This window comes from Tachyglossus aculeatus, chromosome 13 (assembly GCF_015852505.1).
Source record: "Tachyglossus aculeatus isolate mTacAcu1 chromosome 13, mTacAcu1.pri, whole genome shotgun sequence".
Lineage (NCBI taxonomy): Eukaryota > Metazoa > Chordata > Mammalia > Monotremata > Tachyglossidae > Tachyglossus > Tachyglossus aculeatus.
Window position 1 is genome coordinate 4760496 of NC_052078.1, and position 26932 is coordinate 4787427.

The 26932-nt window shown below is 57.2% G+C and overlaps 3 protein-coding genes across 3 annotated transcripts; 2 read left to right on the top strand and 1 right to left on the bottom strand.

Moving 5' to 3' along the window:
* Positions 1–430: 430 nt before the first annotated feature.
* Positions 431–12202, bottom strand: LOC119936208 (ATP-binding cassette sub-family F member 2). Its single transcript, XM_038755684.1, has 15 exons — positions 12121–12202; positions 9799–9993; positions 7906–8118; positions 6805–6987; positions 6538–6709; positions 5762–5857; positions 5549–5651; positions 5059–5154; positions 4847–4966; positions 4653–4742; positions 4214–4324; positions 3833–3895; positions 3072–3200; positions 1498–1701; positions 431–1194 (listed from the first exon to the last, which is right to left on the bottom strand). Exons 2-15 carry the CDS (start codon positions 9956–9958, stop codon positions 1057–1059), a joined length of 1878 nt encoding a protein of 625 aa, XP_038611612.1. The 5' UTR covers positions 9959–9993; positions 12121–12202; the 3' UTR covers positions 431–1056.
* Positions 11234–22348, top strand: LOC119936097. The gene is made up of 8 exons (XM_038755477.1): positions 11234–11265; positions 12255–12534; positions 19494–19594; positions 19828–19881; positions 20100–20173; positions 20802–21280; positions 21384–21754; positions 21890–22348. The coding sequence occupies exons 1-8, from the start codon at positions 11234–11236 to the stop codon at positions 22260–22262; spliced, it is 1764 nt and encodes a 587-aa protein (XP_038611405.1). The 3' UTR covers positions 22263–22348.
* CHPF2 (chondroitin polymerizing factor 2) lies at positions 22262–26859 on the top strand. The gene is made up of 4 exons (XM_038755666.1): positions 22262–22886; positions 23497–24061; positions 25077–25259; positions 25471–26859. The coding sequence occupies exons 1-4, from the start codon at positions 22624–22626 to the stop codon at positions 26749–26751; spliced, it is 2292 nt and encodes a 763-aa protein (XP_038611594.1). The 5' UTR covers positions 22262–22623; the 3' UTR covers positions 26752–26859.
* The last annotated feature ends 73 nt before the right edge of the window (positions 26860–26932 follow it).

Below are 26932 nucleotides of genomic sequence, written 5' to 3' on the forward strand. Positions count from 1 at the left end.
TGTCTTGGGCAAACCATGTCCCTTCTTGGTGCCTCATCTGTAGAATGGGGACGAAGACCGACTCCCACGTGGGACACGGACTGCGCCCGAACCTGATTAGCTCCTATCTACCCCAGTGCTTGGTACAGTGCCTGGCACATAGTAAGCGCTTAACAAATATCATTTAAAAAAAACAAAAATAGGGAAGGGTGACAAGTGAGCTGAGTCAGTGGTGGGACCATTCTAACCTTGCTTCAGCTGTGCAGGGGCCAGGAAGAAAAAGGAGGAGGGTGAGCCTACCTGGAGGGAAGCCCGGCTGTGGGCGAGGATGGTTTTACTTATAGCACTGGGGCGGGGGGGAGGAGGGGAGGTAACATGATCTGCAACTCCTGATTTTATTTGCTGCCTACAGGAGGGGGGCTTTAAAATAACAACAAACCACAAAGCAAAAAAAAACTCCCCAAAAACCTCTAAACCCCCAGACCATAGAATTGGGAGGTGCTCGATCCCAGCTCCCGTCCAGGCTCCAGGAGCCGGATTCAAGGCCGTTGGCCTCACTGCCGGACTGTCCCTCCACCTGACCCAGGCCAGGCTGAACAAGGGAGAAGGGTGGGGGCGGGGGGAGCCCAGCTCGGGAAGGACAGTGGGGTCGTGCTTTTGTCTCTCTTTATTGGACGTGTGGTGGAGCTCTGGACAGAGCGGAGAGTTACACTGTTAAATAATTCAGTTAAAACCAACCGGGACCAGGATCCCGGCCCAGGGCTCCAGACCGGAAGCAAGGGGGAGGTGAGAGGGAGGCAGGCGGGAAGGGACGGGTTCCCTCGCCGGTCCCGAGGTCCCGGGCCGGGGCCGACCGCGGCGGTCCCAGCCTTCACCTCCGGGCCTCCCCAGAGGAAGGGGCCGGGGAGGGGGCGCAGACGGTCGTGGCCACGGGTGGACGGGTAACTGAGTGCTGCTAAGGAAGGGGGCGGGGGAGGAAGGGCCGGGAGCGAGCACAGGGGTCCGAGCCCGGGCCGGTGGTCAGGGGTGGGGTGGAGCGGCCGCCGGCAGTCCCCGGACCGAGCTCCGCCGGCCGCCTCACACGTTGTGGGCCCTCTTGGTGAGCTGCGGCTCCTCGTCCACCAGCTTGGACTTGAGGTGCTCCTTGTAGGCCAGGATGTCGCCCGACCACTTGGTGATTGTCTGCTTCTCACAGACCCAGATCTCCTGGGCCACCTGGAGGCGGAAGGGCCCAGGGCCCGGGTTGGCACCACGCCCGGCAGCCATCCCAGCCACACCCCCGCCTCTCGCCCGGTGCCGCCACCTCACTCCTGCATCTCGCCCGGAGAGCGTTCTGCAGATCTATCTCAAATCCCCCTCGCTGCTTCAAGGAGGTGGGGAAATCCCCTTCCCTTTAGAGGCCCGGGCACCAGGGCTGCTCTTCCCCGTGGTCCCCGCCCTGCCTGCCTCTCCCCGACCCACTTGCCCGGTCGCCTCCCGCCCCCAGATTCCCGGACCCGAGCCCCTCCCTCCCTTCACCTGCTGGATGAGGCGGAAGTCGTGGCTGACCAGCATCATGCCCCCCTCAAACTCGTTGATGGCGTCGGCCAGCGCGTCGATGGTCTCGATGTCCAGGTGGTTGGTGGGTTCGTCCAGGAAGAGCATGTGTGGGTTCTGCCAGGCCAGCCAGGCCAGGCAGACGCGGCACTTCTGCCCGTCCGACAGGTTGCGGATGGGGCTCACCTGCAGGGCGGCAGGCGGGGCCCTGGTTGGCACGGGGATAGCCACTTTTTGGGCCCAGGGCTCAGGGTCTCTGGACGTCGGACCCACTGGTCCACCCAGCCCAGCACCCCTCTCTTCAATCGGGCCACTGTCGGGCAAAAGGACGGCCAGGCCGTTGGACATCCACTTACCGTCCGTGACGGACCGCTGGATACTCAACCCATCCCCAAGTCTTTCACCAGTTCCCCCCTCACCTTCTGGCAGCTCACTTTAGCTTCCCCACCCGACTTGTTGCCCACTCTTGAATCGAGTGGCCATTTTTTTCTTTTAAATGGAATTCGTTAAACACTTACTATACGCCAGGCACCGTACTAAGCACTGGGGTAGATACAAACTAACCAGGTTGGACAACGGTCCCTGTCCAGCACGAGGCTCACAGTCTCAATCCCTATTTTACAGATGAGGAAACTGAGGCACAGAGATGTGAAGTGAGTTGTCCAAGGACACACAGCAGACAAGTGGCAGAGCCGGCACTAGAACCCAGGTCCATCTGACGACCGGGCCCGAGCTCTTATCCACTAGGACACGCTGCTTCTCTAGGCTCGCCGACTTCCTGGGGCAAGAGATGGCGTGACTTTGGCAGTTGCTGTGCTGGTTTTGAACTTCCTAATGCCATGCCTCAGTGGGTGCCCCTCCCCCTGGGGTGGTGGGATTTGGGGAACAGCTTCCAGTTTGCCCTATCCTCTGATCTGTCGGATCAATCAATCAACAGGAGCTGGCGAGAGCCTCCCGTGCACAGAATAATGTGCTAAGAGTGTCAGGAGACGTGACCCTGTCCTCGAGGAGCTTACAGTTTTGCTGGAGGGAGGATCTCCACAGTGACTTTGCCCGTTCCATCCTGTTCCCTCTCAGCCTTTGCCCACCTCACCCGGACCCTGGAGGTTCTTTGCAGCTGTGGCCCGCCGCAGCCCCCATCCCTCCAAGCCCCCGCCACTCCCCTGCATCCCTCTAAACCCCAACCTGAAAGTTGCTGGTCCCAAGATGATACAAGGAGGAGGCTCCCTCTTCCCAGCCCGGCACAGCCCAAGAGCAGGAGCAGAGCCTGCTGGGAACCATCCCCACTATCCCCGCGCCAACCCTGCCCCCACCCGCCCAGGCTCCTCAGGGATGGCCACCACACCACTGGAGGGCTAGGAAGTTCCAAGTGCTCAGTTCAGTGCTGTGCACACAGTAAGCACTCAGTAAATACAATTTAATGAATGAATGAAAAGCAGCCTGGCCCTGGCCGTCAGAACTATGAGCACCATTCGGTGGGGGGGGGTGATCTGGAGGTGGCAGCGGGACAGAAGTCCAGGGTGGAGGCCCCCGCCTCCCTTGGCTCGGTCACCCACCTGCTGCTTCCCGGTCAGGCCGTAGCGACCGATGATCTTCCGCATCTCCTCCTTCTCCTTGATCTCGGGGTAGCACTTGAGCATGTACTCCAGCGGGGACAGGTCCAAGTCCAGCTGTTCCTGCAAATGCTGTGGGGGCGAGGGCACACCGGACAGTGGCAGGGGGCTGGTTCCAGCCAGTCCCAGAGACCCTCCTGGCCTCCCCCCGTCCCGCCCAGGCTCCAGGCCCTTACGATCCTGCCCCTGGGATCCCTGCTTGGGTGACTCCACGGGCAGGACGACCCTGGCGAGTTATCAAGAGCAGAGAAACCCGAACTTCCAGCCCTAGGCCTGGGAAAATCCCACCCGGCTGTACCATGGTTCTAAGTGGCCCCCACCCCGCAGGGCAATGGCTGAGCAGCAGCCTGTCACTCACTCCGCCTATCCCCCAAAAATGATGGCGTTTACTGAAGTGCTATGTGTGAAGCACTGTGGTAGACATAAGAGAAAAAGATCAGGCTCCGCCTCAGTCCCACACGGGGCTCACAGTCTAAGAGGGAGGGAAGACGGGTATCTTATCCCCACTTTACAGACGAGGACGCTGAAGCTCGGAAATGACTTGCTCAAGGTCACCCAGCAGGCCTGTGGCAGAACTAGGTCTTGGATTCAAGTCTCCAGACTCTCGGGGCCGGACCCTTTCCACTGGGCCACGCTGTCTCTACTCTCCTCTTGCTGGGGGAGGGAGGGGAACCCAGGCCGACTGAGCTGCCCGATGCCCACACCTGATGGTAGCGCCCGATCTTGACGTGGGAGTGTTTCCGGATCATCCCATCGGTGGGCAGCAGCTGAGGGAAGAGGAGAAGGGTTAGCATGCGTACACGCAGTCACCCCCGCCACACACAGAGACCCCCCCACCATCCTTGCGCGCTTCTAGACACCAAGTAAGAGGATGTGTGGACCAAAGACCCCTGGGAATTGTAGTCCCTGGCAGGGCTGACGGTGTACGGGTTGGGAGCCGCACCAAAACTCCACAAAACCGCAAGGCAGAAGGCTGGGGCTTGGGCTCCCCAGTGACAGAAATGCGGGCCTCGGACCCCAGCTCCACCCCTTGGGGACTCAGGCTTCCCACCCCATCCCTGGGGGACGTACACCCCTTTCCCCACCTCTCCGGTCAGCAGCTTTAATAAGGTCGACTTCCCTGCGCCGTTCGGTCCGACCAGGGCCACCCGTGTGTCAAGGTCAATGCCAAATTCCAGGTTGTTGTAGATGCACGGCTGGACGGAGGCGGTGAGAAACGGGGTTGGAGATCCCACACCCCTACCAGCCCCATACCCTTTGCAGGCCCAGGACGACAGGGGTTTGGACCCTGTGTCCCCACCACGCACCCCCGACCAGTGCCCACCCAGGCCTTCCCTCAAGCTGGGAGTGGGGGTGGGGAGCAGCACAGGGTGGGCCCATTCCTCCATCCACCCCCGCAAGAAATCCAAGTTCCCTGACTTCTGGCAAGGGCTGAGCCCCCCAACAGGAAGTTGTGGGGAGAGGGGGAATAGGTGCCCAAACCCTGACCCGCCGCCCCGGGACGGCCCTGCCCTTTGAACTCACCCCGTCGCTTGTGTACTTGAAGCTCACATTCTGCACCATGATGACTGGGGGCGGGATCTTCCCGCACGGCGGGAAATAAAACGACAGAGTCTGCGGACAGAGACCAGGATGGTTCGTGGAGGACCACCCGCCGGCGGCTCGGGGGCCCGGCCCTCGGCCCCCTCCCCGCTCCCCCTGGCGCTCCCAGCCCTCACCTTGTCGCTCACGACCCTTTCCGTCAGCCCCGACGCCATCATCTTCTGCAGCGTCTTCTCCTTGCTCTGGGCCTGCCGGGCCAGCTTGGCGCTGCCGTGCCCGAACCGGGCGATGTAGTTCTGGAACCGACGGGTGGAGGCTCAGATCGCGGTGGGCCAGGAGCGAAAACCCCTCCTCCGCCACCCCCACTGCCCCCCATCCGCCCGGGCACCTTCATGTGAGCGATCTGATCCTGTTCCCAGTGGAACCGCTTCATCTGGTTCTCCTCCAGCTCCAGGCGTGTCTTCACATACTGATCGTAATTACCCTGTGGGGAAGTGCCCAGTGAGCCCAGGGTACCGGTCCGGGGCCACCGGGCTCCGCTCCTCGGCCTCGGAACCAGTGGGACCCTCCGGGCTGGGCCGGGGGCTGTGTCACCCTTGGTCCCCCACTCACTCCGTGGGTTAGGGAGAAAAACGAGTCGTTTCCTTGCCGCACCCCGGAACCCTCCAGCTAGCCCCACTCGGAGGATCGGGTGCCAATGAGGTGTCCAAAGGGGCCCGTTCCAGGTGCAAGTATGGTGGGGAGGCCAAGGTCCCTAGGAAGGGGCAGGGATAGGTCTGTGATATGCCCTGGCTCCGGGGCGGGCGGCGGGTGTCAGGGCCCCCAAAGGACTAGTCTCTGGGTCTCCTAAGGCACCGCCCCCGACAACCCCCACTCACCGTGTAGTATTTGAGCTTGCGGTTGTGCATGTGGATGATGTTGGTGCAGACCCCGTTCAGGAAGTCCTGGGAGTGGGACACGAGGACCAGGATGCGCTTGAAGCTGCAAGGCCCGACAGCCCGTTAGGGAAAGGGCAGGAGCCGGGGAGCCGGGGTCCTGCCCCGATGGACCGCCCGGCCCTCGGCCCCACCGCGGCCCCCCACTTCACTCACGTCTTCAGTTCTTCCTCCAGCCATACGCAGGCGTCCAGGTCCAGGTGGTTGGTGGGCTCGTCCAGTAGCAGCATGAAGGGCCGGATGAACAGGGCTCTGGGGAGCATGGGGTGTGACGGAGGGCCACTGCTGGTGACCGGTCCCCTCCGCACACATCCCCCTCCATCCCGACTGGGTCTGGCCCAGATAGTGACCTCGCCGATTTTGGGGGGGTTGGCAGGGGGGGAATCACAGAAGGGGCCCCGGGGAGGATTAGAAGGTCCAAACGGCAGGAGAAGAGACTGCTCGGGGGCGGGGGGGGGCGGTGCTTCTTATGTCAAGGGCCATCAGCTGGAGGAGGTGGTACCTGGTTCATCATTTCTTTATATTAATATCTGTCTCCCCCTCTAGACTGTAAGCTCATTGTGGGCAAGGAACGTGTCTGTCTATCATTCTATTGGGCACAGGGCTCGGCCCACAGTAAGCGCTCAATGAACACAACTGAATGAATGGAGGAGTAAATAGAGGCCGTCAAATACCCCATCCAGCCCCTCACCCCTGCTCGGGGAACCGATGCCTGCCTCATCAACCCCCACCGGATCCCACCTCTTCCAAGGTGCCACCACTCCGGTCCGCACCGACCGCTCCCCCACTTTGCATCTCCTCCGGGGTCTCGGACATTTGCCAGTGGGTTACGCTCTTGGTCTCTGGCCAACCAAACCTGAAGCCTGGGGGACCCGTGCCCCCGGTGGGTAGTGGTGGGGGGCTGGGGGGGAAGGGATGGACGGAGGCATCACCTGGCCAGGGCGACTCGCATCCTCCAGCCGCCACTGAAGTCCTTGAGCTTCTTGCGCTGCATGGCGGGCGTGAAGCCCAGGCCGTGGAGGATGCGCGAGGCCCGCATCTCCGCTTTGTCCGCGTCCAGCTCCTCTAGCCGCTCGTACAGCTCCATAAGCTTCTCGCACTCCGCTGCCGGGGGAAGGAGAGCCGTGGGGGGTCTCCCCAGCCCAGAGCCACCCCGCCTGCCCCCTGCCCCGTTCCCCGCCCCGTTCTGGGGTCCGTACCATCCTCGTGGGCCAGCCGCTCCGCCTCCCTCTCCAGCATGGCCCGCTCGGTGTCCACCTCCATGACGCACTGCAGTGGGGTCTTCTCGCTGGAGGGCATCTCCCGGGTCAGGTGGTAGATGTCGATGTGCTCGGGGATGGGCACTTCCCGCTTCCCGATGGCGGACAGGAGCATGGACTTTCCTGGGGGCAGGCAGTGGGTGGGGGTGAGGGATGAAGGGAGCCAGCGAGAAAAAGGGCGGAAGACCTTGGCCCAGGCCTGACCAACTGGGAAACGGGGAGGTAGGCTCTCCCCACCTTTCTCCCCCTCTTCCCCCTCTCCATCCCCCCATCCTACCTCCTTCCCTTCCCCACAGCACCTGTATATATGTATATATGGTTTGTACATATTTATTACTCTTTATTTATTTATTTTACTTGTACATATCTATCCTATCTATTTTATTTTGTTGGTATGTTTGGTTTTGTTCTCTGTCTCCCCCTTTTAGACTGTGAGCCCACTGTTGGGTAGGGACTGTCTCTATGTGTTGCCAATTTGTACTTCCCAAGCGCTTAGTACAGTGCTCTGCACATAGTAAGCGCTCAATAAATACGATTGATGATGATGATGACTCAGCCCAGTCTCTGCTCTCCCTGGTTCCTCGTCTATCTCATCCACGTCCTGCTTCTGGCCGGGAATGCCCTCCCTCGTCATAGCCAACCCATGATCACTCTCCCTACCTTCAAAGCCTTACTGAAGGCACGTCTCCAAGAGGCCTTCCTCAACTATTCCCTCATTTCCTCTTCTCCCGCTTCCTTCTGCATCACCCTTGCACTTGGATCTGCTCCCTTTATTCACCTCTCCCTCAGCCCCACAGCAATTACGTACGCATCTGTAATTCATTTAAATTAACTTCTGTCTCCCCCTCTAGACGGCAAGCTCGTTGTGGGCAGGGAGGTGTCTACCAATTCTGTCGTATTGTACTCTCCCAAGCACTTAGTACGGTGCTCTGCACATAATAATTGTTCAATAAATGCGACTGCTTGTTTCACCTGTTTACCATCTCCCTCTCCCCAGGCCCTGCTGACAGGCCTCCTCTAGCCCCCATTCCAAGGTCTCACCGATCCCGTTCAAGCCGATGAGGCCATAGCGCCGGCCGGAGTTGAGCTCCAGCTTGGTGTCGCTGAGCAGCTCCTGGCCGTGGAACGTGAGCGAGAGGTTGATGATGTGGACGTCGGTGCTGTTGGGGTGGGAGGCCAGGACCCCGGTGACCGCCCGGGCGGCTGCTTTCTTCATCTCGAAGTCCTCCAGCTCCTTGGTCAGCACGTCCACTTCTGGAGACGGAAGGGAGGGAGCAGTTAGGGATCCTACCCGATAACCGGCAGGGCCAGGGTTTGGATCGAGGCGAGCACCCCTGGACCACCAGGTCTTCCTGGGGCAAGCGTCGCCCTGCCCTGGCAAGCGGGCGCTCTGGGGGGACCCACCGGCTCTGTGACCTTGGATGAGTCACTTCCCGTCTCTAGACCTCAGTTTCCTCATCTATAAAACGTACTCTTCCTCCCACTTAGAAATTGAGTCTCATGCCCACATGGGACAAGGACTGGGCCTGACCTGATTCCCTTGTATCTATCCTAGCACTTAGTACGGTGTATGACAACGGTAAGTTCTTGATGAATACCACAGTCATTATTAGCATTACCCGTCCCCTTCAGAGGCACTGCCGACCCTCAGAACTTCTGTTTTACATTTAGTCAACTGAACCTTCAGCTGCTGACTTAGATTCCTCAGTCTGCAAAGACTTTTACACCTGTCTCTCCCGGGAAAGCAACAGCTCCAGGTGGACAGGGCATGGGTCACTCGCGTGTTTCGAGCTCACCAGGCGCTTCGTTACAGGGCACGCGCAAAATCTGACGGGTCTTTCCAAAGGCCCACGCTGTGTCCGAAGACTCAGTGAACTCCCGAGGGGTTGGGGCTGGGCTTGGTGGGGAGGGGCCTGCATCCAGAACCCCTGAAGGGCCTTGGGGAAGTGAAATTGGACACTCACTCGCCTTCTGAAAGACTACATCAAGCTTGGCTCGGGATGCCCCCTGGGACCACTGCCTCTCCGGAGAAAGGCGGGGCAAAGTGGAACCAGGGCGAGGAGGGGGAACCAAGAAGCCCTATCAATTCAAAGTGCTGCCACCTCCTTTGCCATTAACACTCCACACCCCCGTCCCCATCTCCCTCCGCAAACCGGACGAACCTCCCCACCTCCAAATCTGCTGTAGTTATCCTGGACTATCAAACCTTTCTGCTAAAGGAGATCATGTCTTCCGCGTCTACTGAGCTCTCCCAAGTGCTTAGCGCAGTGCCTTGCACACAACCGGCGTTCAATGAACGCTATAGTTTCGACTCTGACCTCTCCCCTCCCCGGGCCCTCCAGTTTCTCATTTCCAACCTGCCCGGAGCCCAACTCTTCCATGAAGTGCCCCGATTGAGGGTCCCCTTTTGCAAAGCTCCAGAAGCTCCCTGGAGCCAGGGTTCACCTGAGGTTAAAGGTCACAGTGCTAGTAGGTGGCTCCATAGCTCAGTGGTTAGAACACTAATCTTGTAAACCAGGGGGACTGAGCTCAATCCTCGATGGGGCCCGATAACCTTAATTTTAAGAAGCAGCATGGCATAGCAGATAAAGCCCAGGGCCTGGAACTCAAAAAGACCTGGTTTCTAATCCCAGCTCCGCCACTTGTCTGCTGTGTGACCTTGGGCAATGCGCTTTACTTCTCTGTGTCTCAGTCCGTAACATGGGAATTGAGACTGAGAGCCCCACGTGGGACAGGGGCTGTGTCCGACCCAGTTTGCTTGTGTCCACCCCAGCGCTTAGTACAGCGCCCGGCACATGGTAAGCGCTTAACAAATGCCACAGTTAGTAGTAGTAGTAGCTTGGGGGATGGAGTCGGGTGGGAACTCGGCTGCACCCCTCAATGCCAGCTGCTTTCGCTCACACACACACTCGCACACGCGTGCCCAGGCCTCACCCGTGGTTTCTCCGCCGTTGGCCTCATCGCTCTTCTCCTCCGCTGCCCGAGGCTCCATGGTGGCATCTCCGTTCTCCTCGGGCCCCTTTTTGGGGCGCTGCCGGGCTTTGGCGGCTTCCTTCTTCTTGGCCGCTTTCTTCTTGGCCAGGTCGGAGGGCATGATGCCGTTCTACCTGATCTTACTCTCGGGGTAGCCTGGGCGGGGGGCAATGCAGGGGAGACCCCCATTAATCAATCAATCAATCATATTTATTGAGCGCTGTGTGCAGAGCACTGCACTAAGTGCTTGGGAAGTACAAGTTGGCAACACATAGAGACAGTCCCTACCCAACCCCACCAATCCCGGCCTAGGATTCCCTCCCTCCTCCCTAACTCCGGTCCCCCTCCACCCGGCTTCTCTCGCTTCATCATCATCATCATCAATCGTATTTATTGAGCGCTTACTGTGTGCAGAGCACTGTACTAAGCGCTTGGGAAGTCCAAGTTGGCAACATATAGAGACAGTCCCTACCCAACAGTGGGCTCACAGTCTAAAAAAGGGGGAGACAAAACCAAACGTACTAACAAACTAAAATAAATAGAATAGATATGTACAAGTAAAATAATAGAGTAATAAATATGTACAAACATATATACATATATACAGGTGCTTTGGGGAAGGGAAGGAGGTAAGATGCAGGGGATGGAGGGGGGACGAGGGGAAGAGGAAGGAAGGGGCTCAGTCAGGGAAGGCCTCCTGGAGGAGGTGAGCTCTCAGTAGGGCCTTGAAGGGAGGAAGAGAGCTAGCTTCGTTCTTCAATCGTACTCACCGAGCGCTTCCCCTGTGCAAGAGCACTGTACTGAGCGCTCGGGATAGAACGGCGCTATTCTATTTATTTTATTTTGTTAGTATGTTTGGTTTTGTTCTCTGTTTCCCCCTTTTAGACTGAGAGCCCACTGTTGGGTAGGGCCTGTCTCTAGATGTTCCCAACTTGGACTTCCCAAGCGCTCAGTACAGTGCTCTGCACACAGTAAGCGCTCAATAAATACGATTGATGATGATGATGACTGTCTCTATATGTTGCCACCTTGTACTTCCCAAGCGCTAAGTACAGTGCTCTGCACACAGTAAGCGCTCAATAAATATGACTGATTGATTGATTGACTGTTGGGTAGGGACTGTCTCTATATGTTGCCAACTTGTACTTCCCAAGCGCTCAGTACAGTGCTCTGCACACAGTAAGCGCTCAATAAATACGATTGATTGACTGACTGATCGGGAGAGTGTACTATAGAGACGTTCAGCCCACAACGAGCTTCCGGCCCTCACCCTCTGGTCCCTTTTTATTCCTAACTGGTTTTGAGGGTCGGAATCCGTCCCCGTCCCCTAACTGGGGAGGGAAGGGGGGCCCCTTTCCTCCGACCCCTCGCCCCAATCCCACCCCAAACCCCCCGGATGTTCCCCCTCCATCTCTGCCCCGAGGCCGGGTGAGTGGTGGGCACGGGGTAAAGGGGGTCGTCCCCTCCTCACCAGGAAAAGCGAGGAAAATCGGGGGGATCCCAAGGAGAGGAAGGGGGGGTCGGGAAGAGGGGAGGGGGCGAGAAAAAAGGGCGATCGGAGGAAGAGGGGGGCAGAGATGGAGGGGGAACATCCGGGGAGTTGGGGCTGGGATTGGGCCCAGTCAGTGGGCTTTTCGACTGTGAGCCCACTGTTGGGTAGGGACTGTCTCTATATGTTGCCAACTTGGACTTCCCAAGCGCTTAGTACAGTGCTCTGCACATAGTAAGCGCTCAATAAACTGATTGGGGCGAGGGGTCGGAGGAAACGGGACCCCCCTTCCCTCCCCAGTTAGGGGGAGGGGACGGATCCCCGACCCTCGAAACCAGTTAGGGATAAAAAAAAGGCACCAGAGGGCGAGGGCCGGAAGCTCGCTGCGGGCTGACTGCCTCTGTGGTACACTCTCCCGAGCGCTCAGTACAGTGCTCTAGCGCAGGGGAAGCACGATTGAAGAACGAAGCGAGAGAAGCGGGGTGGAGGGGGGCCGGGGATAGGGAGGAGGGAGGGGATCCTAGGCCGGGAGCGGTGGGATTAGGTAGGGACTGTCTCTATAGGTTGCCAACTTGTACTTCCCAAGCGCTCAGTACAGTGCTCTGCACACAGTAAGCGCTCAATAAATACGATTGATTGATTGATTGATCGCTCCCACTGCCCTTGTTTCTCGCCCCCTTCCCCTGCTCCCGACCCCCCCCTTCCTCTCCTTCGGATCCCCCCCGATTTTCCTCACTTTTCCTGGTGATGGGGGAGACACCCCCCCCCCCTTTTCCCCCCTGCCCCCCACTCACCCGGCCTCGCCGCTGGGCCTCTGTCGTAACAGAGCAGGCCGGGCCCGTCCGCGTGCGGCCGGCTCGCCAACCAATCGCCGCCCGGCCCGCACGGCCTCCTGGGAAATGTAGTTCGCCCTCGCCGGCCTCCGAAGGTTGGAGCCGGGCGCCCGAACTACCCGCCCCGTGAGCCTCGGCGCCCCCGGAGTGACGCGGTGGAAACCTGCTGCATTGCCCCCTGGGAACTGGAGTCCTCAGGCCCGTCCGGCTTTGCTAAGTCGTCACGGTTGGAACTACAACTCCCAGCGGGCAGTGCGCCCGAGGCCCCCGCTTCGGCTGCTCGTCGTGGGGGATGCTGGGAAATGGAGTCCCCCCCCTGCCCGCCAAGCCGCTTTGGGTCTACGGAAGAAGTTGACGCGTTCCGGGAGGGGGCGCGTATGTCTCAATCAATCAATCAATCAATCAATCAATCAATCAATCATATTTATTGAGCGCTTACTGTGTGCAGAGCACTGTACTAAGCGCTTGGGAAGTCCAAGTTGGCAACATATAGAGACGGTCCCTACCCAACGGTGGGCTCACAATCTGGAAGCAGCGTGGCTCAGTGGAAATCAATCAATCATCAATCAATCAATCAATTAATCAATCAATCGTATTTACTGAGCGCTTACTGTGTGCAGAGCACTGTACTAAGTGCTTGGGAAGTCCAAGTTGGCAACATAGAGAGACGGTCCCTACCCAACAGTGGGCTCACAGTTTAGAAGCAGCGTGGCTCAGTGGAAATCAATCAATCAATCAATCAGTCAATCAGTCAATCAATCGTATTTATTGAGCGCTTACTGTGGGCAGAGCACTGTACTAAGCGCTTGGGAAGTCCAAGTTGGCAACATATAGAGACGGTCCCTACCCAACAGTGGGCTCACAGTCTAGAAAGAGCCCGGGCTTTGGAGTCAATCAATCAATCAATCAATCAATCAATCGTATTTATTGAGCGCTTACTGTGTGTAGAGCACTGTACTAAGCGCTTGGGAAGTCCAAGTTGGCAACATATAGAGACAGTCATCATCATCATCATCAATCGTATTTATTGAGCGCTTACTGTGTGCGGAGCACTGGACTAAGCGCTTGGGAAGTCCAAGTTGGCAACATCTAAAGACAGTCCCTACCCAACAGTGGGCTCACAGTCTAAAAGGGGGAGACAGAGAACAAAGCCAAACTTACTAACAAAATAAAATAAATAGAATAGATATGTACAAGTAAAATAAATAAATAAATAGAGTAATAAATATGTACAAACATATATACATATATACAACAGCCCTACCCAACAGTGGGCTCACAGTCTAGAAGCAGAGTGGCTCAGTGGGAAAGAGCCCAGGCTTTGGAGTCAGAGGTCATGGGTTCAAACCCCGGCCCCACCAATTGTCAGTTGGGTGACTTTGGGCAAGTCACTTTACTTCTCCGTGCCTCAGTTACCTCATCTGGAAAATGGGGATTAAAGACTGTGAGCCCCACGTGGGACAACCTCACCACCTTGTAACCTCCCCATTGCTTAGAACAGTGCTTTGCACATAGTAAGCGCTTAATAAATACCACCATTATTATTATTCAAATAGGGAGGCCGCACTCCCCCGAAGAGATGCATTGAGGCTCAGTGGAAGGAGCCCGGGCTTCAGTGTCAGATGACGTGGGTTCGAGTCCTGCTCCGCCACTGGTCTTGTGTGTGACCTTGGGCAAGCCACTTAACTTCTCTGGGCCTCAGTTACCTTCTTTGTAAAATGGGGAATAATAATAATAATAATAATAATTTTGGTATCTGTTAAGCGCTTAATAATAATAATGGCATTTATTATTGCCAAGATCCGCCCTTTCCTCTCCATCCCAACCGCTACCCTGCTCATTCAAGCTCTCATCCTATCCCATCTGGACTACTGCATCGGCCTTTTCTCTGATCTCCCATCCTCGTGTCTCTCTCCACTTCAATCCATACTTCATGCTGCTGCCCGGATTATCTTTGTCCAGAAACGCTCTGGGCATATTACTCCCCTCCTCAAAACTCTCCAGTGGTACCAATCAATCTGCGCATCAGGCAGAAACTCCTCACCCTGGGCTTCAAGGCTCTCCATCACCTCGCCCCCTCCTACCTCGCCTCCCTTCTGTCCTTCTCCAGCCCAGCCCGCACCCTCCGCTCCTCCACCGCTGATCTCCTCACCATACCTCGTTCTCGCCTGTCCCGCCATCGACCCCCGGCCCACGTCCTCCCCCAGGCCTGGAATGCCCTCCCTCTGCCCCTCCGCCAAGCTAGCTCCCTTCCTCCCTTCAAGGCCCTGCTGAGAGCTCACCTCCTCCAGGAGGCCTTCCCAGACTGAGCCCCTTCCTTCCTCTCCCCCTCGTCCCCCTCTCCATCCCCCCATCTTACCTCCTTCCCTTCCCCACAGCACCTGTATATATGTATATATGTTTGTACATATTTTTTTCACTCTATTTATTTATTTTGTTTGTACATATCTATTCTATTTATTTTATTTTGTTAGTGTGTTTGGTTTTGTTCTCTGTCTCCCCCTTTTAGACTGTGAGCCCACTATTGGGTAGGGACTGTCTCTATATGTTGCCAACTTGTACTTCCCAAGCGCTTAGTACAGTGCTCTGCACACAGTAAGTGCTCAATAAATACCATTGAATGAATGAAAAGCCACCACCTCTGACTCCCAAGCCCAGGCTTGTTCCGCTAACCCACACTGCTTCTCCAGCGATTGAATGAATGAACGAACAGTAAGCGCTCAATAAATAGGACGGAAAGAATGAGTCCAGTGCTCTGCACACAGTAAGCGCTCAATAAATACGATTGAATGAATGAAAACCCACCACCTCTGACTCCTAAGCCCGGGCTCGTTCCGCTAACCCACAATGCTTCTCCAGCGATTGAACGAACAGTAACCGCTCAATAAATAGGACTGAATTTATTTATTTTACTTGTACATATTTATTCTATTTATTTTATTCTGTTAATATGTTTTGTTTTGTTGTCTGTCTCCCCCTCCTAGACTGTGAGCCCCCTGTTGGGTAGGGACCGTCTCTCTATGTTGCCAACTTGGACTTCCCAAGCGCTTAGTACAGTGCTCTGCACACAGTAAGTGCTCAATAAATACGATTGATTGATTCTCTGTCTCCCCATTCTAGACTGTGAGCCTGTTGTTGGGTAAGGGCCGTCTCTCTATGTTGCCAACTTGGACTTCCCAAGTGCTTAGTATACTGCTCTGCACACAGTAAGTGCTCAATAAATACGATTGATTGATTCTCTGTCTCCCCCTTTGATTCTCTGTCTCCCCCTCCTAGACTGTGAGCCCACTGTTGGGTAGGGACCGTCTCTCTATGTTGCCAACTGGGGATTTCCCAAGCGCTTAGTCCAGTGCTCTGCACACAGAAGCGCTCAATAAATACGATTGATTGATTCTCTGTCTCCCCCTTCTAGACTGTGAGCCCGCTGTTGGGTAGGGACCGTCTATGTTGCCAACTTGGACTTCCCAAGTGCTTAGTCAATCAATCAATCAATCAATCAATCGTATTTATTGAGCGCTTACTGTGTGCACAGCACTGTACTAATCAATCAATCAATCGTATTTATTGAGCGCTTACTGTGTGCAGAGCACTGTACTAAGCACTCGGGAAGTCCAAGTTGGCAACATATAGTGCTTTGCACACAGTAAGCGCTCACTAAATACGATTGAATGAATCAATGAATGAATGAATGAAAAAGCGCTCACTAAATAGGGCTGAAAGAATGAACGAAGGGAGTCTACATGGTTAGGGGGCGGCGGCGGGACGATTGAATGAATGAATGAATGAATGAAAAAGCGCTCACTAAATAGGGCTGAAAGAATGAACGAAGGGAGCTACGTGGTTAGGGGGCGGCGGCGGTACGATTGAATGAATGAATGAATGAATGAATGAATCCATCAATCAATCAAATCGCATTTATTGAGCGCTTACTGTGTGCAGAGCACTGTACTAAGCGCTTGGGAAGTACGAGCTGGCAACATATAGAGACAGTCCCTACCCAACAGCGGGCTCACAGTCTAAATGGGGGAGACAGAGAACAAAACCAAACATACTAACAAAATAAAATAAATAGAATAGATATGTACAAGAAAAATAAATAAGTAAATAGAGTAATAAATATGTACAAACATATATACATATATACAGGTGCTGTGGGGAAGTTAAGGGGAGTTAAATCAATCAATCAATCAATCAAATTGTATTTATTGAGCGCTTACTGTGTGCAGAGCACTGGACTAAGCGCTTGGGAAGTCCAAGTTGGCAACATATAGAGACGGTCCCTACCCAACAACGGGCTCACAGTCTAGAAGGGGGGAGACAGAGAACAAAACCAAACATACTGACAAAATAAAATAAATAGAATAGATAGGTACAAGAAAAATAAATAGAGTAATAAATATGTACAAACATATATACATATATACAGGTTCTGTGGGGAAGTTGATGGGAGTTCAATCAATCAATCAATGAAAAAGCGCTCACTAAATAGGACTGAAAGAATGAACGAAGGGAGTCTACATGGTTAGGGGGCGGCGGCGGGACGATTGAATGAATGAATGACTGAATGAATGAAAAAGCGCTCACTAAATAGGACTGAAAGAATGAACGAAGGGAGTCTACACGGTTGGGGGGCGGTGGCGGTACGATTGAATGAATGAATGAATGAATGAAAAAGCGCTCTCTAAATAGGACTGAAAGAATGAACGAAGGGAGTCTATATGGTTGGGGGCGGCGGTACGATTGAATGAATGAATGAATGAATGAAAAAGCGCTCACTAAATAGGACTGAAAGAATGAACGAAGGGAGTCTACGTGGTTAGGGGGCGGCGGCGGGACGATTGAATGAATGAATGAATGAATGAATGAATGAAAAAGCGCTCACTAAATAGGACTGAAAGAATGAACGAAGGGAGTCTACACGGTTGGGGGCGCCGGCGGTACGAATGAATGAATGAATGAATGAATGAATGAATGAAAAAGCGCTCACTAAATAGGAGGACTGAAAGAATGAACGAAGGGAGTCTACACGGTTGGGGGCGGCGGTGGTACGATTGAATGAATAAATGAATGAATGAATGAATGAAAAAGTGCTCACTAAATGGGACTGAAAGAATGAACGAAGGGCGTCTACGTGGTTAGGGGTCGGCGGCGGTACGATTGAATGAATGAATGAATGAATGAATGAAAAAGCGCTCACTAAATAGGAGTGAGTGAACGAAGGGAGTCTACGTGGTTAGGGGGCGGCGACGGTACGATTGAATGAATGAATGAATGAATGAAAAAGCGCTCACTAAATAGGACTGAATGAACGAAGGGAGTCTACACGGTTGGGGGCGGCGGCGGGACGATTGAATGAATGAATGAATGAATGAATGCAAAAGCGCTCACTAAATAGGGCTGAAAGAATAAAAACGAAGGGAGTCTACACGGTTGGGGACGGCGGCGGTACGATTGAATGAATGAATGAAAAAGCGCTCACTAAATAGGACTGAAAGAATGAACGAAGGGAGTCTACATGGTTAGGGGGCGGCGGCGGGACGATTGAATGAATGAATGACTGAATGAATGAAAAAGCGCTCACTAAATAGGACTGAAAGAATGAACGAAGGGAGTCTACGTGGTTGGGGGCGGCGGCGGTACGATTGAATGAATCAATGAATGAATGAAAAAGCGCTCTCTAAATAGGACTGAAAGAATGAACGAAGGGAGTCTATATGGTTGGGGGCGGCGGTACGATTGAATGAATGAATGAATGAATGAATGAAAAAGCGCTCACTAAATAGGACTGAAAGAATGAACGAAGGGAGTCTACGTGGTTAGGGGGCGGCGGCGGGACGATTGAATGAATGAATGAATGAATGAATGAATGAAAAAGTGCTCACTAAATAGGACTGTAAGAATGAACGAAGGGAGTCTACGTGGTTAGGGGGCGGCGGCGGGACGATTGAATGAATGAATGAATGAAAAAGTGCTCACTAAATAGAACTGAAAGAATGAACGAAGGGCGTCTACATGGTTAGGGGGCGGTGGCGGTACGATTGATTGAATGAATGAATGAAAAAGCGCTCACTAAATAGGACTGAAAGAATGAAGGGAATCTACATGGTTAGGGGGCAGCGGCGGTACGATTGAATGAATGAATGAATGAATGAATGAAAAAGCGCTCAGTAAATAGGACTGAATGAACGAAGGGAGTCTACACGGTTGGGGGCGGCGGCGGGACGATTGATTGAATGAATGAATGAAAAAGCACTCAGTAAATAGGACTGAAAGAATGAACGAAGGGAGTCTACATGGTTGGGGGGCGGCGGCGGGACGATTGAATGAACGAATGAATGAAAAAGCGCTCACTAAATAGGACTGAAAGAATGAAGGAAGGGAGTCTACGTGGTTAGGGGGCGGCGGCGCTACGATTGAATGAATGAATGAATGAAAAAGCGCTCACTAAATAGGGCTGAAAGAATAAACGAAGGGAGTCTACGTGGTTAGGGGGCGCCGGCGGTACGAATGAATGAATGAATGAATGAATGAATGAAAAAGTGCTCACTAAATAGGACTGTAAGAATGAACGAAGGGAGTCTACGTGGTTAGGGGGCGGCGGCGGGACGATTGAATGAATGAATGACTGAATGAATGAAAAAGCGCTCACTAAATAGGACTGAAGGAATGAACGAAGGGAGTCTACGTGGTTAGGGGGCGGTGGCGCTACGATTGAATGAATGAATGAAAAAGCGCTCACTAAATAGGACTGAAAGAATGAACGAAGGGAGTCTACATGGTTAGGGGGCGGCGGCGGTACGATTGAATGAATGAATAATGAATGAAAAAACGCTCACTAAATAGGACCGAAAGAATGAACGAAGGGAGTCTACGCGGTTAGGGGGCGGTGGCGCTACGATTGAATGAATGAAGGAATGAATGAATGAAGGAATGAATGAATGAAAAAGCGCTCACTAAATAGGACTGAAAGAATGCACGAAGGGAGTCTACGTGGTTGGGGGAGGCGGCGCTACGATTGAATGAATGAATGAATGAATGAAAAAGCGCTCACTAAATAGGGCTGAAAGAATAAACGAAGGGAGTCTACACGGTTGGGGGGCGGCGGTGGTATGAATGAATGAATGAATGAAAAAGCGCTCACTAAATAGGACACAGAATGAACGAACGGAGTCTACACGGTTGGGGGGCGGCGGTGGTACGATTGAATGAATGAATGAATGAATGAATGAATGAATGAAAAAGCGCTCACTAAATAGGACTGAAAGAATGAACGAAGGGAGTCTACGCGGTTGGGGGTCGTCTGAGGAGGGCCGAGGCCCCGCGCCGGGCCATAGAGAGGAGGGCGCGCGGGTCCTCCCCGCCGGCCGGAGCGGCCGGATGCGGTCACCATAGAGACGAGGAAACCGGAAGCGGGGGGGAGGGCGAGGTCCGGCTTGTGAGGTGGCAGCGGTGGGGGCGGGGGTCGGTGAGGGGCCGGCCGGTTGCCCGGCAGCAGTCCCCTCGGCCTGCTCCTTGTCGCCCCTCCTGCCCTGCCCTGTCCCCTCCCCCTCCCCTCCCGCAGCCCCCCCGAGCGGGGCTGTACAAACAAAACCTTAGATTCATTCACTCCCCCCCCCGCCACGTCTCAAAAACCGATTTTCGGTTCCCTCGGAAACCAATTTTTTGAAGGGGAATCTCGATCCGGCTCGATAAAGCATTCTCCACCAAGATTTCCGAAGACACGTACCGAGGGCGAGCCGGCAGCACGATCCGTTAACCGGAGGACTCATCCTCATCAATCGTATTTATTGAGCGCTTACTGTGTGCAGAGCACCGGACTAAGCGCTTGGGAAGTACAAGGACTCGACAAGCAGGACTATTTGAGCGTCCCTCCTCGGCCTTCTAAGAGGACCGGTATTTCTTGAACTGGGGTCTCAGACCCTAAGGTCTCGTCACTGCAGACTTGCCCCTTACTGCTTCCGAGAGGAAGGAAATCCCAAGTTCCTACGGGGGACCAGCTTCCAGGAGTCATCGAGTTGGCGGAGAAAGGAGTTGGGACCGTCCTTCGGGCCCTAAGATCGCACCACTGCAGACTTGCTCCCTTACTGCTGCTGGGAGGAAGAAAATCCCAATACTGCTTCTGGGAGGAAGAAAATCCCAAGTTCCTACGGGGGACCAGCTTCCAGGAGTCATCGAGTTGGCGGAGAAAGGAGTTGGGACCGTCCTTCGGGCCCTAAGATCGCACCACTGCAGACTTGCTCCCTTACTGCTGCTGGGAGGAAGAAAATCCCAATACTGCTTCTGGGAGGAAGAAAATCCCAAGTTCCTACGGGGGACCAGCTTCCAGGAGTCATCGAGTTGGCAGAGAAAGGAGTTGGGACCATCTTTCAGGCCCTAAGATCTCGTCGCTGCAGACTTGCCCCCTTACTGCTTCTGGGAGGAAGGAAATCCCAAGTTCCTACGGAGGACCGGCTTCCAGGAGCCATCGAATTGGCGGAGAAAGGAGTTGGGACCATCTTTCGGGCCCTAAGATCTCGTCACTGCAGACTTGCTCCCTTACTGCTTCTGGGAGGAAGGAAATCCCAGGTTCCGACAGAGGACCAGCTTCCAGGAGTCATCGAATTGGCGGAGAAAAGAGTTGGGACCGTCTTTCAGGCCCTAAGATCTCTTCGCTGCAGACTTGCCCCCTTACTGCTTCGGGAGGAAGAAAATCCCAAGTTCCTACGGAGGACCGGCTTCCAGGAGTCATCAAATTGGCGGAGGAAGGAGTTGGGACCGTCTTTCGGGCCCTAAGATCTTGTCACTGCAGACTTGCTCCCTTACTGCTTCTGGGAGGAAGGAAATCCCAAGTTCCTACGGAGGACCGGCTTCCAGGAGTCATCGAATTGGCGGAGAAAGGAGTTGGGACCGTCTTTCAGGCCCTAAGCTCTCGTCATTGCAGACTTGCTCCCTTACTGCTTCTGGGAGGAAGAAAATCCCAGTACTGCTTCTGGGAGGAAGAAAATCCCGAGTTCCTACGGAGGACCGGCTTCCAGGAGTCATCAAGTTGGCGGAGAAAGGAGTTGGGACCGTCTTTCGGGCCCTAAAATCTCGTCACTGCAGACTTGCTCCCTTACTGCTTCTGGGAGGAAGGAAATCCCAAGTTCCTACGGAGGACCGGCTTCCAGGAGTCATCGAATTGGCGGAGAAAGGAGTTGGGACCGTCTTTCAGGCCCTAAGCTCTCGTCATTGCAGACTTGCTCCCTTACTGCTTCTGGGAGGAAGAAAATCCCAGTACTGCTTCTGGGAGGAAGAAAATCCCGAGTTCCTACGGAGGACCGGCTTCCAGGAGTCATCAAGTTGGCGGAGAAAGGAGTTGGGACCGTCTTTCGGGCCCTAAAATCTCGTCACTGCAGACTTGCTCCCTTACTGCTTCTGGGAGGAAGAAAATCCCAAGTTCCTACGGAGGACCAGCTTCCAGGAGTCATCGAATTGGCGGAGAAAGGAGTTGGGACCGTCTTTCGGGCCCTAAGATCTCGTTGCTGCAGACTTGCCCCCGTACTGCTTCTGGGAGGAAGGAAATCCCAAGTTCCTACGGAGGACCAGCTTCCAGGAGTCATCGAGTTGGTGGAGAAAGGAGTTGGGACCGTCTTTCGGGCCCTAAGATCTCGTCGCTGCAGACTTGCTCCCTTACTGCTTCTGGGAGGAAGGAAATCCCAGGTTCTGACAGAGGAGGACCAGCTTCCAGGAGTCATCGAGTTGGCGGAGAAAGGAGTTGGGACTGTCAGGCCCTAAGATCTTGTCACTGCAGACTTGCTCCCTTACTGCTTCTGGGAGGAAGAAAATCCCAAGTTCCTACGGAGGACCAGCTTCCGGGAGTCATCGAATTGGCGGAGAAAGGAGTTGGGACCGTCTTTCGGGCCGTAAGATCTCTTCACTGCAGACTTGCTCCCTTACTGCTTCTGGGAGGACGGAAATCCCAAGTTCCCACGGAGGACCAGCTTCCAGGAGTCATCGAGTTGGCAGAGAAAGGAGTTGGGAATGTCTTCCGCCCCTCGTCCCTAGGGTGCCCAGTGGCAGGGGATCGCTCGGCCTGGCACCCGGAGGGGCTGGATGCGGGCCGACATCTCATACTAAAGCCCTGAGCTTCTCCATTCGCTCTCCTTCCTGCCCTGGCAGTCGAGCCGCGACCCCAGCCCCAGGGAACTGGTTGTATGGCTCATCGCCGCCTCGTTCCACAGTTTGGATCCTGCCCTGCTGACGCTTTGGAACCGGGCAGGGCGTCCGGCCAGGAGGGCATTCGCAAGGAATTCTAGGGTTCCCAAGCCGTGTTCCCCTTTCTCTCCAGATTTCCCTGGTAATGCCGGAGCTGGGCCTTGGGAGCCCTCCAGCCTCGCCCAGCGCTCCGTCCTGGGGATCCTCCCGGGCTCTGCCGCACCCCTCGGCCCCGACGATCCCAGAAGGCGCGCCCCCGCTCTGCCCCCGCCGCTCCCAGGCCTCGCCGCCATGCGCCTGGGGTCCCTCCTGGCCGTGCTCCGGCCGGCGCTGCCCCTCATCCTGGGACTGTCTCTGGGCTGCAGCCTGAGCCTCCTGCGGGTCTCCTGGATCCAGGGGGAGAGCGAGGACCCGTGCGTGGAGGAGGTGGCGGAGCCCGGGGGCCCGCGGAACCCCGATCCCAGGGCCCGGCAGCCTCACGGAGATGACGACTTCAAGCCCCGCATCGTCCCCTACTACAGGGACCCCAACAAGCCCTACAAGAAAGTCCTGAGGTGAGAGCCCCTCGCACCACAGACCCCCGGGCTTCAGGCAGGGCCTCCCCACTTTTCCCACGAGGCCTGCTCCCCACACCTGAGCCTTCGGAATAGACACCCACACAGCAGGCAGGTGACAGAGCCAGGATTAGAACTTAGGTCTGCCGACTCCCGGTCCCGTGCTCTGTCTTCTAAGCCTCGCTCCCTCCCGTAACCTAGTCCATCCATCCCAATCCCGGGGGGCACAGGGTGAGACCCCCCATAGTGCCAGGTTCACGGGGAGGTCGGGGGGGCCACCTCCCTGAACACACACCCAGATCTGTCTGTCTGCTGCCGCCGGATCCCCTCCCTTCAGGCCCAGGTGGGCTTCTTTGGGGAGGGGTGCAGCTAATAGACCGTAAGCTCATTGTGGGCGGGGAATGGGTCCGGTCTATTGTCCTCTCCCACGTGCCGAGTACAGTGCTCTGCACACAGTAAGCGCTTAACAAATACGATTGGCTGCCACCTCCCCGAATCCACCGGAGTCTTCCCCTCTCTCTGTCATTCTCCTTCTCTCCCTACTTCTCTCTCTCTCTCCTCCGCCCCGGCCCACATGACCATCCGCGCGTCGTCCATCTCTCCCCTGCAGGACCCGCTACATCCAGACGGAGCTGGGTTCCCGGGAGCGGCTGCTAGTGGCCGTGCTGACGTCCCGGGCGGGCCTGTCCGGCCCGGCGGTGGCGGTGAACCGCACCGTGGGGCACCACTTCCCGCGGCTCCTGTACTTCACGGGGCAGCGGGGGGCTCGGGCACCGGCCGGGATGCAGGTGGTGTCCCTGGGGGACGAGCGGCCCGCCTGGCTCATGTCCGAGACCCTGCGGCACCTGCACGCCCACTTCGGGGCCGAGTACGACTGGTTCTTCGTGATGCAGGACGACACGTACGTGCAGGCCCCGCGGCTGGCCGCCCTAGCCGGCCACCTGAGCATCAACCAGGACCTGTACCTGGGCCGGGCCGAGGAGTTCATCGGGGCCGGCGAGCAGGCCCGCTACTGCCACGGCGGCTTTGGCTACCTGCTGTCCCGCAGCCTCCTGCTCCGCCTGAGGCCCCACCTGGACGGCTGCCGCGGGGACATCCTCAGCGCCCGGCCCGACGAGTGGCTCGGGCGCTGCCTCATCGACTCCCTGGGCATCGGCTGCGTCTCCCAGCACCAGGTAGGCGTCCTCCCTCCCTGCCAGCACCCGGTAGGCGCGCCCACCGGCCCCAGTCCGGAACGGCGTAAGCTCATTGTGGGCGGGGAACGGGTCTTTCTCTTCTAGCGGACTCTCCCAAGCGCTTAGGCCGGTGCTCCGCACACGGTAAGCTCTCAGCGTGTACGATTGACTGACTGATCCCTGCTCAGTACGCGCTCTGGGCCGAGCGCTGGGGTGGAGATAAGACCAACCGGGAACAGTGATACTGATGGTGACGCCCCTCTTGACTCTAGGCTCGCTGTGGGCGGGGAACGGGTTTCTTCTGTTGTTCTCTCCCAAATGCTCAGTACAGTGCTCTGCACACAATCTTCGCTCAGCGTCCACTTCGGGTGGAGATGAGACCAGCTAGGTTGGATCTGGCCCCTAGCCCCACGTGGGACTCACCCTCTGAGGGGGAGAGAGGACGGGGATTGAATCCCCATTTTAGGGACGAGGAAGCCGTTTAAGTGACTTCCGCTCTCGATCCCGCCCGGTGCCTGCACGCCTCCCCTCAGTTTTAGATCGGACCGTCCTCGCCCAAGCGCTTAGTACAGTGCTCTGCACGCAGTAAGCGCCCAGTCGGTACCACCTACGGATCGATAGCTTCCCCGCTCCTTACCTCAGGTTTGACCTCACAGCGTTCCTGGGCGGCGGAGAAAGGCAAGTGGGCTGGTCCCCAACTTGTAGGGGAGGAAGCCGAGGCACAGAGCAGTTAAGTGACTTGTCCGCGGTCCCTCAGTGGGCCGGGGGCAGAGCCGGGCCCTCACCCGCTCGAGGGATGGGCAGCCCGACTTGGGGATGGGCCGGAGAGGGCTGGACCCCCCTCTGAGATGCCCCTCATCGGGCCTAGAGGAGTGGCAGCGTGGGAGAGCTCTCCGCCGCCTGCCGCCACCATAAAGGGCTGTCTGGGGGACAGCAGTGGAGTTCACTGCCTTGTCGGGGGGGGCAGGAGAGGCGGTGATTTCCCCCGATACCCACCCTCGGGCCCCTCCCTCAGGGTCAGCAGTATCGCTCCTTTGAGCTGGCCAAGAACAGGGATCCCGAGAAGGAGGGGAGCGCAGCGTTCCTGAGCGCCTTGGCCGTGCACCCTGTGTCCGAGGGGTCCCTGATGTACCGGCTGCACAAGCGGTTCAGCGCCCTGGAGCTGGACCGGGCCTACGGCGAGATAGAACAGCTGCAGGTGAGGGGGCGGCGGCGGGGGGCCAGAGGCGGCCTGGCAGGCCGGTCCCGGGTAGGAGCCGGCGGGCGCACCCCGGAGGGGCGGCTCGGGTCCGCGAGCGAGGGTGATGAGGGATGGGCGGGCGGGCGGGGGAGAGTGGTGGGGGTGTAAAAGGGGCAGGACGGGCGAGCAGAGAGGGCGAACCGGCTCCCCCCCCCGGCCCCCTCCGCAGGCCCAGATCCGCAACCTGACCCTGCTGACCCCGGAGGGCGAGGCCGGGCTGAGCTGGCCCGTGGGGCTCCCGGCCCCCTTCAGCCCGCGGTCCCGTTTCGAGGTGCTGGGCTGGGACTACTTCACGGAGCAGCACCTCTTCTCCTGCGCCGACGGGGCCCCCAAGTGCCCGCTGCGGGGGGCGGGCCGGGCCGACGTGGGCGACGCGGTGGACACGGCCCTGGAGCAGCTGAACCGGCGCTACCAGCCCCTCCTGCGCTTCCGCAAGCAGCGCCTGCTCAACGGCTACCGCCGCTTCGACCCGGGCCGGGGCATGGAGTACACGCTGGACCTGCTGCTGGAGGCCGTCACGCAGCGCGGCCACCGCCGGGCCCTGGCCCGCCGGGTCAGCCTGCTGCGCCCGCTGGGACGCGTGGAGATCCTGCCCATGCCCTACGTCACCGAGGCCACCCGCGTCCAGCTGGTGCTGCCGCTCTCGCCGGCCGAGGCGGCGGCCGCCCCCGCCTTCCTGCGGGCCTACGCGGCCGGCGTCCTGGAGACCCGCGAGCACGCCCTGCTGACCCTGCTCCTGGTGTACGGGCCGCGCGAGGGGGGCGCGGCCGGGCGGGGGGCGCCGGACCCCTTCGCCGGGGTGCGGGCCGCGGCGGCCGAGCTGGAGCGGCGCCACCCCGGGGCGCGGCCCGCCTGGCTGGCCGTGCGGGCCGAGGCCCCCTCGCAGGTGCGGCTGCTGGACGTGGTGTCCAAGAAGCACCCCGTGGACACGCTCTTCTTCCTCACCACCGTCTGGACGCGGCCGGGCCCCGAGGCCCTGAACCGCTGCCGCATGAACGCCATCGCCGGCTGGCAGGCCTTCTTCCCCGTCCACTTCCAGGAGTTCAGCCCGGCCCTGACCCCGCCCCGGCCGGCCGCCCCGGCCCCCGAGCAGGCCCGGCCCGCCCCGGCCGGCGGCCGCTTCGACCGCCAGGCCTCGGCCGAGGGCTGCTTCTACAACTCGGACTACCTGGCGGCCCGGGCGCGGCTGGCGGCCGAGCTGGAGGGCCAGGAGGAGGAGGAGGCCCTGGAGGGGCTGGAGGTCCTGGACGTCTTCCTGCGCTTCTCGGGGCTGCACCTCTTCCGGGCCGTGGAGCCGGGGCTGGTGCAGGCCTTCGCCCCCCGCGACTGCAGCCCGCGCCTCAGCGAGGAGCTTTACCACCGCTGCCGCCTCAGCAACCTCGAGGGCCTGGGGGGTCGGGCCCAGCTGGCCATGGCCCTGTTCGAGCAGGAGCAGGCCAACAGCACCTAGCCGACCCCCCCCCGGCCGGGGGCGGATCGGACACGCGGAGGACCCGGGACCTCCTTGGCTTGTTTTTTTGGGGTTTTTTTAACATTATATTAAAAGTTTCTTCGTCCAGAATCAGCTCGGATGGTGAGCGGAGTGGAAAGGGTTCGGCGGGGTGGGAGGGGGCCGCCCTCCACCCCACCCT